At 41.0% G+C, this 18,799-nt stretch overlaps 2 protein-coding genes across 2 annotated transcripts; both read left to right on the top strand.

The window, feature by feature from the left end:
* The first annotated feature begins 505 nt into the window (after positions 1 to 505).
* Positions 506 to 13,887, top strand: mri1 (methylthioribose-1-phosphate isomerase 1). The gene is made up of 7 exons (XM_061680675.1): positions 506 to 618; positions 1,357 to 1,541; positions 2,628 to 2,851; positions 9,042 to 9,211; positions 9,290 to 9,466; positions 9,565 to 9,789; positions 10,116 to 13,887. Exons 2-7 carry the CDS (start codon positions 1,410 to 1,412, stop codon positions 10,247 to 10,249), a joined length of 1,062 nt encoding a protein of 353 aa, XP_061536659.1. The 5' UTR covers positions 506 to 618; positions 1,357 to 1,409; the 3' UTR covers positions 10,250 to 13,887.
* A 128-nt stretch (positions 13,888 to 14,015) lies between these two features.
* c6h19orf53 (chromosome 6 C19orf53 homolog) lies at positions 14,016 to 17,419 on the top strand. The gene is made up of 3 exons (XM_061680069.1): positions 14,016 to 14,124; positions 14,693 to 14,748; positions 16,657 to 17,419. Exons 1-3 carry the CDS (start codon positions 14,034 to 14,036, stop codon positions 16,801 to 16,803), a joined length of 294 nt encoding a protein of 97 aa, XP_061536053.1. The 5' UTR covers positions 14,016 to 14,033; the 3' UTR covers positions 16,804 to 17,419.
* Positions 17,420 to 18,799: the final 1,380 nt, after the last annotated feature.

Consider the following 18,799-nt stretch of genomic DNA (forward strand, 5'->3'; position numbering starts at 1 on the left):
TAACTGGTGCTGCATAATGTGACTATACTACTGGTGGCTATTATTATCTTTACATGAGATCTGATACCACCATGCACTGTGCTAGACATAATGACTGAATTGACATTTGTTTTTGAAATCTTGATTTACTCATTTGACCCAGTTATCCAAATAAATTTTGTTTTCATAATACTGGTAAATGATCACCATAACCTGGTATAATAATACTGTATATAATATAGTACATATACCGTAGTATACACTATTCCTTTTGTGTTTAATTTTTTTTTAATTATATACAGTTTAATATTTCATTATTGTCATTGTTATCCTCTCCTTTAAACACCTTATATCTAATAAGTACTTGCCAGCTACTATTTGAGGAAAAATTATGTATTCCAATAAAATTATAAAATTAGTAACAATAACATACAGTACTGCGATTGGTTGGCGACCAGTTCAGGGTGTACCCCGCCTCTCGGCCGAAAATATCTGGGATAGGCTGCAGCACGCCCACGACCCTAGTGAGGATAAGCGGTACGGAAAATGGAGGGATGGATGGATAACAGACAGTACAGCAGTGATTCCCAACCAGTGTCCCGTCAGAGATCATCAAGTGTGTCGACTGCCACTTAATCGGTCAGAAAATTGTTAACTACATATGATGTGTGTGTTCATCTATCTTTGCAATTACAATTACATGCTCTTCCACTGGATGGGAGGTTCACATTCAAACCGGTGTAATCACTTTTTGTGACATTTTTTCTGATATAAATTATAGTGTGTGCCTTAAGGCTCAATAAAAGTTGGGAAACTGCACTGTATATGTACACAGAGGTGACCATTTTCTTCCATTTTCAGTTTAATTCTATAACAAAAACAATGCAAATCATTTCACACACAAAAGTGTAGACAGTACGAGCGAATGCCAAAATAGAAGCATTGTTGGTAGAAAATGCTTGTAATTGTCGGGGGAAACGGGGGGCTTTGGTGTTATGCTAATAAAGGCTTTGAATGTGAAATTTCCCCTGACAAAGGGGCTTGAAAGGGAAGGGGGGATGGGACGGGCACAGCGAGGAGGGGGGGGGGGCTCACATTGGAGAGAGGCAGCGTTGGGTGGGCGCGGCTAAACAGGCGAGCACTTCCTGCTTCGTGGACACGTGGTTCCGTGTCTCAACGCTTGTCAGTGTCGGCGGAGCTCTACAACCCTGCTCTCCCTTTTCTCCTGCCGTTCATCCCGAAGACCTCCTCCTCGTTTTAGTCCCGCCGACGTTGTTCCTGTTGATACCAGCCGATTTGCCAGGCCGCGCTCGCTGGTTCAAGATAAGCGTGAAGTGCTAAAGTGTGCGTGTGCGATATTGTATGTGTGTGTGGCAGCTACCCGGCCGTCCGTGTTGTCCTCCCCAACATCCCGCCTCGTTGTGTCGGTCATGACGCTGGAAGCGATCCGCTACCGCGCCGGGTCTCTGCAGATCCTCAACCAGCTGATGCTGCCTCACCAGACCGTCTACGATGACATCCGCTCGGTGCAGGACGCCTACGAGGCCATCAAGTCCATGAAGGTAACGCTCTCCCCTCCCCTCCTTCCACGCCGGGTGCATGTGCATCTCCTCCCGTCGTGCATGCGCGCCTCTGCCGTCGACTCCTTTGTGCACGCATGTGTGGCCCTGCTCGCTGCCCTTGACCTGGATTTTCTGTTTTGGGGGACACGTGGCACCCCACCCCCCAAAATTCGTAATGTATAGATTACTTATTGTCCAGTGCAAACTAGACAATCTACTTGTACACAGCCACCCGCCAAGCAGACCCCTCCTTTCTCTGGGAGGGCTTATTGATGAATTATTAATGCCCCTTGCCAGGGGTTTTGTTCTCATTTTTGGTCCTGTACTGCACTCAGTGACACCCCCACTAAATTTATCACTGCACACTTGAAGTCCAGAGGTGAGGATGAGATGTGCACTCGGACTCTTGGACTTCCTGGGCACATTCACAGATGTGTAACTGGGAGGAAGAAAGAGGGTCTGAAACAAGTATGCAGCAGTTACAACTGTAATGGTGCGGTTGTGTCAGCATGAAGAATTGTGCTATAAGCAGATGGGTGATGTCATGATGATGTAGTTCAATGGTAGAGGGAATAATGACTAAAGGTTCTCTGACTTTCAGAGCACTGATTTCAAACTTTTTGCTCACACTCAGTTAAGGTGACAATTTTATATACAGAGAAACTTACAGTTTTGACTTGAGCCAAAGTATGAGTTATGAGGGAGCTTCAGATATGTCTCCGCTTGAGTGAATTGGGGGAAAAATAAACTCAGTACAAAATAGAGTAAATACTGTAATAACACAAAAATCTGAAATATAGCAGGATCACAAACCATGAACCGCAATGTGGCAGGGGTTTACTGTAATTACGTTTTATAAAGTCTGGTTATTTCTTTATATTCGTCTTTATTATTAATAAAATAAATCTTTTTGGGGTCTGGAACTGAATTGTAATTAATTTTAATGGGGAATATTCATTTGCCATACAATTCAATTGAACTGAGCGAAGAGTTTGGTCACGGAACAACCCTACCACTGTAATTTTGCAAAGAAACTATGAGGTTTGATGACTTATTCTGCTGAACATGACCAACTTTCTTTACCAGGTCCGGGGTGCCCCAGCTATCGCCATCGTAGGTTGCCTCAGCTTGGCTGTGGAGTTGCGAGCAGGCGCGGGTGGTGATGACCCTGTGACGTTCATCCGTGAATCTTTGTGTCGTCTGACATCAGCCAGGCCCACCGCTGTCAACATGGGCCGCGCCGCACGCGAACTAATGGAGTTTGCTGAGAACGAAAGCATGGAGAAGAACTCTGAGCAGCTGAGAGAAAGGTCGGCAACTTCAATTTGAAATGTTAACTACTGTATTTTCACGACCATGAGGCGCAGTCTCAGTTGCGGGGTCTATTTCTGTATTTAACGCATACATAAGGCGCACCGTATTATTGGGCGCAGACATGGTAAAACATACGCTAACTTAAAACATATGGTAGCATGCATGCACGCTAAAACAATGGTTTTAAAAAGGCAGCGGGCGCAAAACTGAGTTCGGTTGTACTTTATTGAAGTATTTAACAATGTACTCACGTTATTTTTGGATCAATCCTCATCCACAAATGCATGAAAGTCCTCATCTTCTGTATCCGAAATGACCAGCTGGGCAAGTTCTCCGTCAAACATGCCAGGTTCCCTCTCGTCATTGTCGGAGTCAGTCTCATTGCCGTGCGGCTCCTCAGAAATGATGCCGGCTTTTACATAAGCTCGAACAACAGTGCACACATACACGTTAGCCCAAGCATCCACAATCCATTCAAAAATTGTGGCTCGCCCGGTGCGGCCTCCTAGTCTTAGTAAGACTGTGTTCGCCATCTGTCATCCATCGCTTCCACATCACTCGCAACTTCACTTTGAACGCCCTGTTTACACCGATGTCCAGCGGTTGGAGTTCCTTAGCCAAGCCTCCCGGAATGATGGCAAGCTTCCTCACTTGCTGCACATGGCCGAGTTATTGCACTCAGTGGAATGGTGATTTGAGACGCTTCTCACGGCTGTTCTTTGCTCATTAATCCATTGCTCGAGTTGGTCTTCCAATTCGGGCCACCATGCCTTGTTTCCGCGGAAACTCAGCTTCGTCTTCTTGACTTGGCGAAGCTCGGTTTCCTGCTTCCTCCACTTGCGAACCATGGATTCGTTGATCTTGAATACTCTCGTGGATTCCCATGTTCCTCCGCGTAACTGATAGCTTGCAGTTTAAACTGTGCTTCGTAAGCGTGTCTCTTCGTAGGTGCCATTTTCGGGGGTTCCTTAGCCAAACCGATGTTGTTTTGCACAATGCACACCCCGGCGCTATATACCTACTGGGGTTGTGGCTTTAGCGTCCTCCTTCACGCACACTCTTCACCCTTTAGGTCCGCATGCTGTCCTCAGCCACGTCCGCTTTTCCTCTGTATAAGCAGCGTGTTATAAGGTGCCCCGTCCATTTTGGAGAAAATTTAAGACTTTTAAGTACGCCTTATGGCAGTTGGCAGCGCACTTTCTATTATTTGCTCTGGTGCCATTCGGGAAAAAAAAAAATACACATTCTAGAGTAGGTTTGGAATTGAAAGTTATAAAATCCTAGGTGTAGTAAAGAAAAAAACATCTGTTTTCACTTGCTTTAATTAATTTAATACTTTATCTGGAAACTCAGCTCAGTAATACAATTGTAAGGACAGCAGACTTGAACATTGATGGGATTCACAATAAAGTCTTACATTTTGTAGATTTTGTGAAACGTGACTTAAGTGTTTTACCTAGGGTTGGGCATTGTTTGAATATGAGCGATTCCGGTGCCTCATTTCAATTCCGGTTCCAAAGGATTCTCGATTCCGATTCTTTTAGGGGGCTAGATCAAAAAAGTTTGCATGATTTTATTAAAGGGTGTCCAAATTATGAACATTCATTTTCTTAGCAGCCTGCACCACCAGAAAGTCTCGTCCCAAGATAGTTTTTAGCCTAATGAAAATGATTTTCAGTCACTGTCTGGAGATCACCTAATATTCTTCAGTTGAAAAGCTCGCTTGACCTTAACAGCATCTGCCTTCCATTGGTTCTTGTTTGAGACTCCTCATGTTTTCTTCAGCACAAAAAGATCCCCTACTGTAGTTCTATTGAGGTCGTCTTCTTTTGAGACCCTCCTGTTCTGTCTTTTTGCCCCATTATGCGCCTATATTGTACTAACTGTGCAGCTCCGTCACAAATCAGAATTTGTCTCGTGCCTTCTATTAGCAGCTATATCATCATCATCATCATCATCAATGACCCTCTGGTGATCCAGTTCCATTGGTACTAATGCTGCCTAAGCGATGATCGACAGGTACTTTGGTGCTTTGGATTACACTCTTCTATTTGCAGCATTGTGATGCAAGTTCATCTTAATTTCATCTGTCCAACAATTCCTTTTCTATAAATCTAATCTGTCCTTTGTGCTTTTAAGTCTTACCAGTGGTGTGAACTCTGTGGCAATGGGCTGAATTTATATTGCCCCTGCTCATGCACTCACATTCACACATTGATGTAACTGTAGCAGGAGCCCCTACGGTTGTTTTGCTCAAGGATACTTTGGAAATTAAAGTCTCCAGGGCTGAGTCAACCATTGTCTAATTCCTAGACTGCACTCTAAGTGAGCCATATCATGCACCCACCCTCTGTACTTTCTTTAACAGTGACATGCCAATGTCCTTACGGACTAGATGTTGCTACTTCTAGCTAGGGATTTTTCTTAATCACATAAAGTTTGCCGTTTGTGGTCTTTTAAACCTTTGGTTGCTGCTGCTTCTACCACTTTATTTTTTTCTATTTAACAGTGTAGCAGATTGGAGATTTGGCAACTCCTACAGTTTACGCCATCTGTCTTGATAGGTTTGTTGTTTTTTTAGCCTAATAATGTTCCCTTTATCTTGCATGGACAGTTCTTTTAACCACATAAGAGATTCCAAGGACAGCAACTAAATGTTTTCCAAAACGTGGAACCACTTGATGAATTTTAATGTCCTATGATTGAGAGAAAAGGGCCACAAGTGCATTGTCTATAGTTACTTTACGTTTGAGCCTTGGTAATTAGATGACTAAATGACTGCAAAATTCTGTTATACAGTATTATATGCTTTGAATTCATTGCAATAGTTCACAGAGGCAAAAATATTGGGGTTGCCATTTTTGCTTCCCTCCATCTGTTCACATTGCACCACACCTGGCTTTATACCCTCCCATCAGTAAAGACCAGCAATACGATCCTAAACAATGTAACTTGGGGTTTTCTTTCACACCCAGGTACCAGCTGTCACAACACGTCTGTATTATACAAGATACATGAACATTTGCAGATGAAAGAGTGAAAATTGGGAAGCCATCAGTTTAAAGTTCTAAATTAAGATTTAACTGTGATTGTGAAGAAACGCCATGGCTGATGCCAATGCATGTGATGCAACAGCTACAACTGTAGAAAGAAATACTAAAGCTAAAAGATCTTTTGTTCTGATGGAGCCTCCTTCCAAGCAGATCTGAATTTAATAGTCCATTTATTTTATATATCTGCTTTAAATAGGTTATTCACTCATAAGGGACTCACATAGAAGTGGTTCTAGATCGGGGACAGACAGTTGTGGTGTCACCGGGGTTGCAAAATTCAGCAAATTTTCATAGTTGGAAACATTCCATGGAAATTAATGGCAATACAAATATACATATAGTTAATGGTAGTTGTGTTAAGCTCGTGCTCAGCCTGTTGTTTGTCAGTTGTGAGTGTGCCGTAGTCTCATCCCAACTTGGATTTAACTCTGTTCTTGTAAGAACATGCCCTGTTTTTTTTTTTTTTTAAACACACAATCAGGATTTTTGGGGCCGATCAGCGAGTTTAAAAAACGATAACTGGTCACCGATCCGATCAAAAGATGGAGTGATGTGTCTATTTAAATGATCTGTTCATTCCCTGTATATACTTGTGTACTTAATTGCTAAAAAAAAATATTTGCAATAAATAATGTATCTTTGTTCATCTGTTTATACCAGTGAGGCATAGTGACAGACAGAACAAATGAATGGTCTTCTATTAGATGGCAGGAAGTACGTGCAGTAATTAATGTATCCACTTTTAGTGACATTTTTGTTTGTTGGCGTGCCGTGAGATTTTTCAATTGTAAAATATGTTCCTTGGCTCCATAAAGGTTGGAAATCACTGCTCTAGTCAGGTCATGTATTCTAATCAGTCAGGTCTCTCAGGTCATGTATTCTAATCAGTCAGGTGAAACCAACATTACAACATGACAGAAATAATTGGTGCTAACTTACTTTAATTAAATTACTTTATTGTAATTCAATTACAACCCCAATTCCAATTAAGTTGGTGTCCTCAGTTCCCAAACGTTTATTGAATCTTGTTAAAAGAAAAGGTGATGTAACACATGACCCTGTCCCAGCTTTTTTGGAACGTGTTGCAGCCGTAAAATTCGAAGTTAATGATTATTTGCTAAAAACAATAAAGTTGATCAGTTTGAACATTAAGTATCTTGTCTTTGTAGTGTATTCAATTAAATATAGGTTGAACGTGATTTGCAAATCATTGTATTCTGTTTTTATTTATGTTTAACACAACGTCCCAACTGCATTGTAAGTGAGGCTGTGAAAAAGAAAAACTGAAATATCACCCAGCCATAAGGATTCAGACCCTTTGCTGTGACCCTCATATTAACTAGGGTGCTGTCCATTTCTTCTGATAATCCTTAAAATGGTTCTACACCTTCATTAGAGTCCAGCTGTGTTTGATTATACTGATTAGACTTGATTAGGAAAGCCACACAGCTGTCTATATAAGACAATACAGCTCACAGTGCATGTCAGAGCAAATGAGAATCATGAGGTCTGCCTGAAGAGCTGCGAGACAGAATTGTGGCAAGGCACAAATCTGGCCAAGATTACAAAAAAAATTCTGCTGCACTTACGGTTCCTAAGAGCACAGTGGCCTCCATAATCCTGAAATGGAAGACGTTTGGGACGATCAGAGCCCTTCCTAGAGCTGGCCGTCCGGCCAAACTGAGCAATTGGGGGAGAAGAGCCTTTGTGAGAGAGGTAAAGAAGAACCTAAAGATCACCGTGGCTGAGCTACAGAGATGCAGTTGTAAGATGGGAGAAAGTTCTAGAAAGTCAACCATCACTGCAGCCCTCCACCAGTCGGGGCTTTATGGCAGAGTGGCCCGACGGAAGCCTCTCCTCAGTGCAAGACACATGAAAGCCCGCATGGAGTTTGCTAAAAAACACCTGAAGGACTCCAAGATGGTGAGAAATAAGATAGAAATTGTTGGCCTTAATTCTAAGCGGCATGTGTGGAGAAAACCAGGCACTGCTTCATCACCTGTCCAATACAGTCCCAACAGTGAAGCATGGTGGTGGCAGCATCATGCTGTGGGGTGTTTTTCAGCCGCAGGGACAGGACGACTGGTTGCAATCGAAGAAAAGATTAATGCGGCCAAGTACAGGGGTATCCTGGATGAAAAACCTCTCCAGAGTGCTCAGAACCTCAGATTGGGCCAAATCTTCACCTTCAAAAAAGACAGTGACCCTAAGCACACAGCTAAAATACCGAAGGAGTGGCTTCAAAACAACTCCGTAACTGTTTTTGAATGGCCCAGCCAGAGCCCTGACTTAAACCCAATTGAGCATCTCTGGAAAGACCTGAAAATGGCTGTCCACCAACGTTCACCATCCAACCTGACAGAACTGGAGATGATCTCCAAGGAGGAATGGCAGAGGATCAAAGACTCATGGCTGTAGTAGCTCAAAAGGTGCTTCTACTAAATACTGAGCAAATGGTCTGAATAATTATGGCTGTGTGATATTTCAGTTTTTCTTTTTTAATAAATCTGCAGAAATTTCAACAATTCTGTTTTTTTCTGTCAATATGGGGTGCTGTGTACATTAATGAGGAAAAAAATTGACTGAAATGATTTTAGCAAATGGCTGCAATATAAAAAAAGTGACACATTTAAGGGGGCCTGAATAATTTCCCTAGCCGCTGTACATTATAAAGAGCACGTAGACCTGTGTGTATTGGGTCATTATCCTGTCGAGGTGCCATAATACTTTGTGATGGAGGAAGCAAAGCAGCCTCAAAACATAACCAAGCTTCCTTTATGTTTCACAATCGATAGTGTTCTTCTCTTGTATATGCTTCATTTTTGCCTCTGTAAATATAGAGTTGGTGTGACTTGCCAAAATGCACCAGCTTTGTCTCATCTGTCCAAAGGGCATTATCCCAGAAGCTTTGTGGTTTGTCAACCTGCATTTTGGGATGTTCCAGTCTTGTCAGTTTCAAGTTAATGACCATTGTGGGGTTTTCTTTCTTTAAGGGTACCAACACTTTTTCCTGTGTCGAGTGTAAAAACAGTGTACCAACAATTTTGTCCACATGCATGCATGTGCTTAAACTGCGTACAGAGTATCCCTCAAGTGCTCAATGGGAGCATCTAACCTCTTGTGCCCCCCACAGTGTAATAGCCTGGATTGAAGACATGCTGGAGCGAGACGTCAATGACAACAAGAAGATCGGAAACTATGGCGCCCAGCACATCCTTTCAGGTGTCCCGAGGGACTCCGTGACCATCCTGACACACTGCAACACTGGCTCGCTTGCTACGGCTGGATACGGGACCGCACTAGGTAAGAGTTAATCATGAGGGGCGGCTGTTGTGTCAGTATTGCTGTAAGTGTAACTAAGCAGTGAATCTGGGTGTGTAGGAGTTGTGCGAAGCCTCCACACACTGGGAAGGCTCAAACGTGTCTACTGCACAGAGACGAGGCCGTATAACCAGGGGTCTCGACTCACGGCGTACGAAGCCGTAGCAGAGGGAATCCCCGCTACGCTCATCACAGACAGCATGGCGGCCCTCACCATGAGAGAAATGAACATCACAGGTTTGGGTTTCCCGCTTCTTTTCTCCTCCTTTTTTCTCCTCTTCCACTACACATCCATCTCACCTTAACCCTGTTTGACCGTCGGCTTTCGCTCTCAGCTGTGGTGGTAGGAGCAGACAGGGTGGTTGCCAATGGCGACACAGCCAACAAAGTGGGAACATACCAGCTAGCCATTGGTGCCAAGCATCATGGGATTCCTTTCTATGTGGCCGCTCCCAGCACATCATGTGACTTAAGCCTGGAAAGTGGCAGGGACATAATAATCGAAGTCCGCCCGCCCGAGGAACTCACCAGTATAAATGGAGTCCCCATTGCTGCTTCAGGTATGAAAAAAGTGTTGCTGTCATTAATGCTCCCTGCCTGGTTCACGTTTCTCTATGTTGCTGCTCCCCTTTACGTCTTTTGTCTTGTCTTCATTTGTGGTTTGGGGGGGAAGCAAGCAATGAGTATTTTGACAAAGGAGTAAAAAGTAGAGATGTTTTCAAATGTAGGGAGTAAAGGTAGAGAGTTGTAAAAATAAATGCTCAAATACAGATACCCGAAAACTGTACTTAAGTACTGTAACAAAGTATTTGTACTTCGTTACATCCTACCACTGCCCTTTTCCTTCAAATAACATTCTGTCCCTGGTTCTGCTATGAATCTGCAGGCATCGAGGTGTGGAACCCGGCGTTCGACGTGACTCCCCACCAGCTCATCACAGGAGGAATCATCACAGAGCTGGGGGTCTTCCTCCCCTCAGAGCTCCAGGCAGCCCTTACTGGTCGCCTTACTGCCCTCTAAGAGCCCTAACTGCTGGCACTTTGGCGCCACTGCACCTTACTGTCAGACACTCAGAGACACTCATCTTGTCACATCTTACACCAAAACACACACACAGTCATGATGTGATTACATTTTGGTAAAAAAACAAAACAAAGCAGTCAAATGTTAGCGGAAGAAAAAGTTCTTTACCTTCCCTCTCTTTGCACACACATACATAAGGTGAAATACACTGCAGGGAGTCAACCAGACATGCGTGCAGTTCCCCCAACCCTTTCCTTTGATTATTTTCCCTCTAATTACTCCAATCTCACACTTGTCATGCTGCTCATAATTTCTGGCCGCTTCTTTCTCTTTTCAAAAGGCTTCTGTGAGTGCTCAGCTGACTCTAATCTTTCAACTGTGATTGGCAAAATATTTTGAGTCATAACTGAGAGGAATTTTCAGGGCAACTACAAACAATAGTCCTGCTGACCGGACTGATTTTAATATTAAATTTAGGATTCTGATCAGCTATGGTTACTGTAAGTGCTGCTGTCCAATTGTAAATACATATGCGTCCTTGCTGGTAGCGTGTACATAATGTAGAAGACAAATCCACTGCTACTGCTGATTTAATAAGTTAAAATGACATGGTGGCATCAAAATGTTATATTAACATTTATTTTTTGTCTTTGTGTAGATACTTTAGTCGGAGTGTCATCCAAATTTATAGCTGTAATGAAAACAAATATTTCATTTTTTTTTAGCCTGTGTGAATTATTTTTAAAAAAAGTGGAATATCTTTGAGACATGGCTATATTTATACAGTACTTATCATACAATCTTATTTTATCTTATTCTCTAACAGTATATATGTAGCCATACTTCTTTCAAAACCATTCTCACCATGTTCATCATATACTGCACTCTTACAGTCTAGAAAAGGGAGAGAGTATCACGAAAACAGCTTTTGCTGTGAATCCTCAAATACAGTGTACACAGCGAGGGATAGTTGATCACAAAATAAAAGGTTGACATTCAAGTGTGAATTGGTGACTTTGTATTTTTTTTTTTTTCCTATTAACAAGGCTGAGTTATTTATTGCTACCTCTTGGTATCCACTGAACTTGCTAGTTGTAAATTACTTTTAGAAACTGTAAAAATTAACCAAGTGGTTGATTAACTGACTGAAAAAACTGTTTCCGAGCTGCAGATTCTCTGAAGTTCTGCGCATTTTTACTGCAAACTGTATAAGCTCTGATAAATGGCGCACTCCTTGAACAGCCGCGCAGACTTCTCGCTGCAAATCACGGTGATGAAATAATTTAGAGTAGAATATTTCACTTATGTAGACCAAATTAAAGTGAATTTACACAAAAACAATAATTGCGATAATTTAGGAGTCTGAGAGAAATGTGAAAGGGGACTTACTGGAAGATAGAACATTCAATTATTGTTTCATTGTGCATTGATTCTCTGAAGAAGGCTGACTGGTGATGTGAAATTAATGCAAAACAACAACAATCTATTCAGTTTACCACAGATATATACTTTTTACATTTGTGAGGTCATCAGATTTGAATTAAACTTTTGTCACAAACCTTCCAAAAAAATTCAGTTTTGAGCAAAAATTGAGATTAAGGCCTTTTAGTGAAATTGCTTAGGTTTTTTAAGTGTTTTTGGGGGGGAGAGTGCAGATGGTGGTGGGTGGTTTCATGTGGGGGATTTGCATTTGTAATTAAATAACTAATAGGTTATGTGGTCTGGCTGCATTCTTTCAATGAACTAATTTTAAAATACTGCAACAATCTGGCTGTTATTTAATCTTTTTTTTTACTAGTCCTACTGCATGATTATTTTTTCCAAATGCTTTGTGAACCTTTTCAATATTGTTGATCTATTGCAGGAATTTTATTATACAGGTGCATCTCAATAAATTTGAATATTGTGAGAATTTTCCTTTGTTTCATTAGTTCAAAAAAGTAAACTGAAATATGTTTTTTTTTTTTAAATTTTATTATTGCTTGCAGCCAACAAAAATCAAAATTCAACTGCAAAATTTGGAATATATAAGAAACAAAATGAATTTTACTATAGAAATTATGTAGGTACTGTCCATCTCAAAAGTATTATCCCATGTGCTTAAGGAATCCATACAGAAAAACTTTCTGATAATGTTCTAATCTATTGAGAAACATCTGGATATTAAATGTCTTATTGTACAGCAGCATTACAGTGTACCATGTGTCCTCCCTCTCTCTCATAAATGTTTTCATCAAGCCCAAACAGAAGAAACAGACTATGTGAATCAACAAGTCTTCTGGGGTGATTTTTGGGGATTTGATAGAGGGGGGGTTATCTGTTTTGTTTTTTGTTTTTTTTCCCCCCTCTCACTCTCTTTCCATATACTGTACAGCTCTGGGCTTCTGCCTCCGTTATTTGTGTTCAAATGAAAATGTGAAGTATGGTGCCGTAGGGTTGGTGAGGTGTATAGTGGATTCATTCACATTATGTCCCTCACCTCAAAACTAAAGCAACATGGTGGATAATCAGACACAGAACCTCAACTAAATTTATAGAGCACTAAAACAACAACTGCACTGTATAATGTGTGTGCAAATACAAGACTTGTCCTCCTGGGGGTCACATTTAAGAGTTGCGTGTGTGAGACACTGGCTTGCACCTTTAGATAATTCATTTTTCAACCAGGAAACATGTCCCAATGGAGCACTGAGAGGTTTAGAGATAATTCTGAAATACCTTTTTTTGTTGTATCCAGTGTTTTTGTCCATATGTTATGTGCTTAAAAATTATCTAATTGCTTTGATCTTATTTTTGAAATTCTGTTTCGATTCTCCACAATGATGCTACTTTTTGGCACGGAAGCACTTGTGTTCTTGGATTTGTGTTGTATTGTACAGAATAGACTCAGACATACACTAAGTAGCAACGTTATAGCTGTTTAATACTTAGAATACTATGTTATTCTCTCTCTGTCGTTGAAGATTTAAGCACCCCGGATTGTTTGTACGCCACAATGATTTCCAGTGCAGTAATTTCTTTTGCATGATATTGTGATTCCAACTGACTAAAGGCCTTTGCTTGTTTTTACTGGAAAGGCCAACTAAACCATGCACACTACCTCACCGCCTACAAACTTTGACAGGCACGGACACAAGGACTTAACATGTTCACATGGATAAAAAGAACTGCTCAACAGTACAGACACACATTGTCTCCAACTTTTCAATCATTGTACATTGAACTCAAAGTGACACAAACATTTTGTTGCATCACTCATAGTTTTTCAAATAGCTTAGGTCCAGGAATGCTATATTGTGTTTCCCTTCAGGGATTTCTATAACAATACAATAAAAAAAAAAAAAAAAAAAAAAACTGTATTGCTCCAACAAGCTGTCCTTTAGAGACCCGACAAATGCCTGACTAGGTGCCAAAATTTTGCATGTTCTGTAGTGTCACCTATATTTCCTTGGGAAGGAGTTTTGTTCAGATGGCCTCTTTACACAGGCTCAACATACTGTATTGTCATTGGACACTACTTGATCTTTGTTTAATTTCGTGATGTTGAAATAGTTCTCGACTGATTTAAAATATATATCTTTCTGGCTATAATGCAATCAGGTGCAGTCTTTTCACAAAAGAAAGAAATGAATAAAACCTCAGTGAAATCATTTGTTTTTGTGTCATGGTCGCACGATGTTAGTATCGTAATACAACCAATAGGTGGCGGTATAGTGACAAGTAGAAAACGTGCATACCGACAGAAGAAGACATTTGGCGGTTTATCTTCCGGTTAGCCAAAATGGCGCAAGGTTCGCGCAAGTTTAAAGCTCAACGTCCTGGACCTGCGAAAAAACAACAACAGAACAAACAGAAGGGACCAAAGAAAGGAGGTAGGAATGTGGCATTTTGCCAGTTAGTAAGTGACACGAGAGACAAAAACGTCAAAACAATCAGTGGTTGAGGAACAGCATCATGTGACCTGCATGTGCGTCTGTGTACACCTTCCGTTGTAACTATTCTCCCAAAACGAAATTCCCGGTGCCTATGAAAAAAAATATGTCTGGGGTATCGCTTGTAGCTAGTTCCCCCACATTTAAGGCCAACAGCTTGTAAGAGCTGATAGCGTCAGATATGATATACAGCTTTGAAAAAGAAGACTACTGCAAACTCACCAGTTCCTCTGATTTTGCCATCTGAAAGGTATTTATGTTTGAGAAAATTAGCATTTTTGTTTCATTCGATAAACTACTGACAATATAACTCCCATATTCCAAGTACAAATTGTCCTTTCAGAGATTTTATTTGCAGAAAATGAAAAATGGTAAAAAATACAAAAGAAGGTCCAATGTTTTCAATGGTCTGTCTTCCCCCCCCAGAGCTGTACATTTACTATGGTGACCACAGTTCATAAATAAAAAAATAAAAAAACCTGAAATATTTGTCTATTTTCTCTTGAAGGGAGGATCATTGCGCCCAAGAAGGCTCAAGTGATTCAACAACAGAAGCTCAAGAAGGTAAACTGTTCCACCAAAGCAACTGTCAATCTCATTTATAACTGACCTAAGACGTCAAAACTGTGACGACGAAAAAGACAATTCTACCAAAACAACTATGCTTTTATTCAACTAGAATAATCTTTTTTTGCTAAATATATTGGATTTGTAGTTATCACAGAAGTTTATTAATATATGATATAATAATATAATATACAAATAGACCGGGATTAAAATCCCAGCCCGGCCTGTGTGGAGTTTGCATGTTCTCCCTGTGCCTGCGTGGGTTTTCTCCGGGTACTCCGGTTTCCGCCCACATCCCCAAAACATGCAAACTGCACAGAGGCGAGGCTGGGATCTGAACCCCTCAGAACTGAGAGGCAGATGTGCTAACCAGTCTTTCACTGTGCCACCATGATCATCATTATTAACATTATTATTGTTCTAAAAATTAAATAGGATTTTACTACTGTGTTAGGTTAGTGGTTCGTGACGTAAGTGCAAATTTGGGATAGGTTGCCGCCGTATGAAGAAAGCTCTGTACCATGTATTTTGCCATATTTAATCAAGGCTCACATTAAGTGGTCTCGCCTTGCAGTTTGCGAGTTAAAATTTGCATTTTGTAGGAGCCATACCTCTTAAATCACTCACTTAGCGTACACACACACACCATTCACTGTAAATGTTTTTTCACTAGTCACATCCGGGCACACACAGATACTCAGGGTTTCTCGGGGAGCTGGTGCGGGGTCGGGAGCATGTGGGTGTCGGACCGGGATTCAGTACGTCAGTGTTTCTAGACTCTTTGCTCCTCCGCCCTGCCTGTCCCCCAGGTCTTTTAATGCATTACACTAATTCATCCCCTTTTTTCTTTTAATGCCCTACATACACCCATCTCTGGGGGGCGGCTGGGGCCCTGCTGATTCCTTCGGGTGGCTAGTTTTGGGGCGCCTCGGTGGGGCCTTAGCCCTTGTGGTGTAGGCGCAGCAATTACAGGACACTTCTGACCGTAATTGTGCATGCGAGATGGTGTCAATTCAATTGGATGTGTCCGCAGATACTCACCTCTGGGACTTATTCGCTTGGTGTGGGGCCACTCAACACTCGAATCTAATGTGTCGTTGTACCAGGCATATAATGATTTACTTTCATCTTTCTTACAGATAGTGTCCTGTCTTTTGTTGTCTTCTCTCCTTCTATTATTTAGTTGTCTTTTAGCTTTAATTTTTTTCTGTCACTCCCCTTTAAAACTTTGTTCTCTCCTACTGAAATTTTCAATAAATATCCCTCAGAGTACAAAGTACCACAGTGGCAGCTTAAAACCTGGCATAAAATGGGTACAGATCCTCCTTTCTGCTTGACCTTACAGGACAAAAATAAATAAATAAAAAAAAAAATATATATATATATATATATCAATGCATTTTACACCTCAAAAAACAAATTAAAAAGAAAAACTGCGGCTCAGTTTTACCATGGAGACGGTCGCGAAGACTTAAACACGCAGGGCCGTATGCGACCCAAGGCGCTTACGTAACCGATACGTGGGAAGTCGAATGCGGAAGTGATTTGGTTGAAGGAGCGGGAACGCAGTGGGAAGATACGACACAAAGCTGAATTGAGAAGAGAAAAAAAATGAAAGGAAAATGTGGGAGTATTTCATAGTGAAATGCAAGGCGAGCACCTGTTCGTTGTAACACGGACCTTTCTCTCCGTTGAAGTCGCCGCATCGTGGGACCAAAGAGAAGATGGTGAAATTAACAATCAGTGAGATTAGTTAGTTTTTCTACTTTACATAACCTGCCCTGCCGAGCGTTTCCGATAATTATGGGTACCGTCGAATGAAAGTTCATGAACTCTAATTAAAGAAGTGAACAGTGAATTTAACCATCCTCTCAAGCTTATCACCCATTTGCTGTCTTGCCAAAGGGTCTGGAAGTCGCCATCAGGAACAAGATTGAACATGATGTGACCCAGAAGGCGAGCTCATCCCTCCACAAGCCCCTCAGTGTGGTCAAAGGCGCTAAGGGCAAAAGCAACCCAGGAGCCCCTCGACCAGGAAGCAGCTCCAAATAGGATGGGATACAATGGACATAGATGAACATTATGACTCTACAGGAAACAAAATTCTTTAAATCTTAAGTGTCAGGTTACTGCATCTTAACAGTGACCACAGGTATGTTGATGTTGCTGACAGCTGCCTCAATTCTCTGTTCTCTTCAGTTACAAAAAAATTTAAATATGAGGTTTTGTAGCGGGAAATATCATTTTTTTTAATGTTAGCAATAGTTAGATGGTATGATTATATGATATATGTTATATGATAGTTATATGACCTGCAAACTCAAAATGTATGAACAAGAATGTCCAGATTCTTAACAGGCAACTGAGATCTTGTCAGCACACATTAAATGATAAAAGAAAACTCTTACTCTTAAAATACTGACTTGTTTGTCATTTCCTGTCAGTGGTTTCCAATAATCATTTTATATCTCCAAATGAACACACAATCACTACACATACTATTGAACTAAAACTATTGGTTAACTCCAATCACATTATTTTTATTCCGGGATCTAGCCATCCATTTTCTATAGTGGCCATCATTAGTGTCAGGGCTGAGCCTGTAGTGTACCAGCTGACTTCAGCCAGGGTACCGATACACCCTGGGCTGGTCACTGGTCAATTGCAGGGCATTTTCTTTAATCAACTACTGCAAGAAAAAAAAACTTGCTATTATAGAAAGTTCTGAAAGTTAATAAGGATATACAGTGCAAAGTTGCTTTGTGGCTATATTCAGTCAAACCCAAACTTAAGTTACCCCTGCTCATTTATCTCCTGAATGCTGAAGAACTGTCAAGTTAATTAACGATTATCTGCTTGTTGGGTGAGCAAAGCCCTCTGTACTGGAATACACTGCAGTAATAAACGTACTGTACTGTGTAATTGTAGTTTCAGAATCAGTGAGTAGGGTTTTATTGCCACCTGGTGGTGTACATGAGTCACCACATTGTTACCGCTACATTAAATTGTCACCATGATTCTGCCCAAGACATGTTTTGAGTGAGCCCTACGTGCAGTTAAACCAAGTTTAGAATAGAAATCCTGTGTATTAATACAGACTAAACGGGACGCTAGAAAATGTCAGTCAAACAGACTAAAAGAAATTATGTGTAAGGTTTTGTACTTCTCTCAAAAAATCACCATAGGAAATGGAGCCTCTATGGAGAAAGTGTTATCTCAGACTCAAATATTTTACAGGGGAAAACGTAGGTCACTGATGGTGTAGTGGTTCAATTTCCTGACTCTGTGCCCTGTCCTTTTTTCAAAAGTCAGCTGAGATAGGCTGCAGCTACCTTGAACAGGATTTGCAGTATAGGAAATGGATGGATGTACGGAGACAAGGGCTCTACTGCGGATAAAATTCTCCAGTGGGCCACATAAAGCTCCAATTCCACGAGCTTCACTGTAAGGGATTTAGGGTCATGCTCAACGTTGTTTTAGACACTTTCTAAATCCTGTAAGGTACATCCAAAACCAGTTTTCTGTGTGATAGACAAGAGATATTGTGGTGTATACTATATAGACTACTGAAGAGTAAACAACAATGTGTTCGGAAATGCTAATAATTTACCACAAGACTGTGCTTTAACTAATTTTCTCGCTAGTCTGCTTTAGACGTAAGATACCCTCACATGGCTTTATAAAGTCACAGCTTTCCCCCCCTTTCTGAAATAAAACATAATGTAGGCTTATGGCCAGTGAGTCCACAATGAATCCCTTCTCACCACAGAAATTAAACTGGATTATTCATAAGGAACAAGCATATATGTAAATCAGCAGTGAGTTCGTGTCTTTTCTTTATTGCTTCCATGATCAAATAAGATTTCAAGCATTTCCCTTCTGCATTAGAGTGGACTGTAACACGAATCTCCTCTTATCGTGATAGCAAATCATGTGCGCACTCACCTTTACTGTTAAAAATACTCTCGCTGCAGCTCTCACACAAGTAAAAAAAAAAAAAAAAAACATGCAACAAAATGTTATGATTCTGAATTGTTTGGTGTGGTGT

The sequence above is a fragment of the Phycodurus eques genome, chromosome 6, assembly GCF_024500275.1.
Source record: "Phycodurus eques isolate BA_2022a chromosome 6, UOR_Pequ_1.1, whole genome shotgun sequence".
In the NCBI taxonomy this organism is placed as follows: Eukaryota; Metazoa; Chordata; class Actinopteri; order Syngnathiformes; family Syngnathidae; genus Phycodurus; species Phycodurus eques.

Bases quoted from the DNA above. Each gene is read 5' to 3' on its own strand.
- mri1 (XM_061680675.1), top strand. From the start codon at position 1,410: ATGACGCTGGAAGCGATCCGCTACCGCGCCGGGTCTCTGCAGATCCTC. The intron at 9,467-9,564 runs GTTTGGGTTTCC...TTTCGCTCTCAG, and splicing joins GAGAGAAATGAACATCACAG to CTGTGGTGGTAGGAGCAGAC. The intron at 9,790-10,115 runs GTATGAAAAAAG...ATGAATCTGCAG, and splicing joins AGTCCCCATTGCTGCTTCAG to GCATCGAGGTGTGGAACCCG.
- c6h19orf53 (XM_061680069.1), top strand. From the start codon at position 14,034: ATGGCGCAAGGTTCGCGCAAGTTTAAAGCTCAACGTCCTGGACCTGCG. The intron at 14,125-14,692 runs GTAGGAATGTGG...TTTCTCTTGAAG, and splicing joins GAAGGGACCAAAGAAAGGAG to GGAGGATCATTGCGCCCAAG. The intron at 14,749-16,656 runs GTAAACTGTTCC...GTCTTGCCAAAG, and splicing joins AACAACAGAAGCTCAAGAAG to GGTCTGGAAGTCGCCATCAG.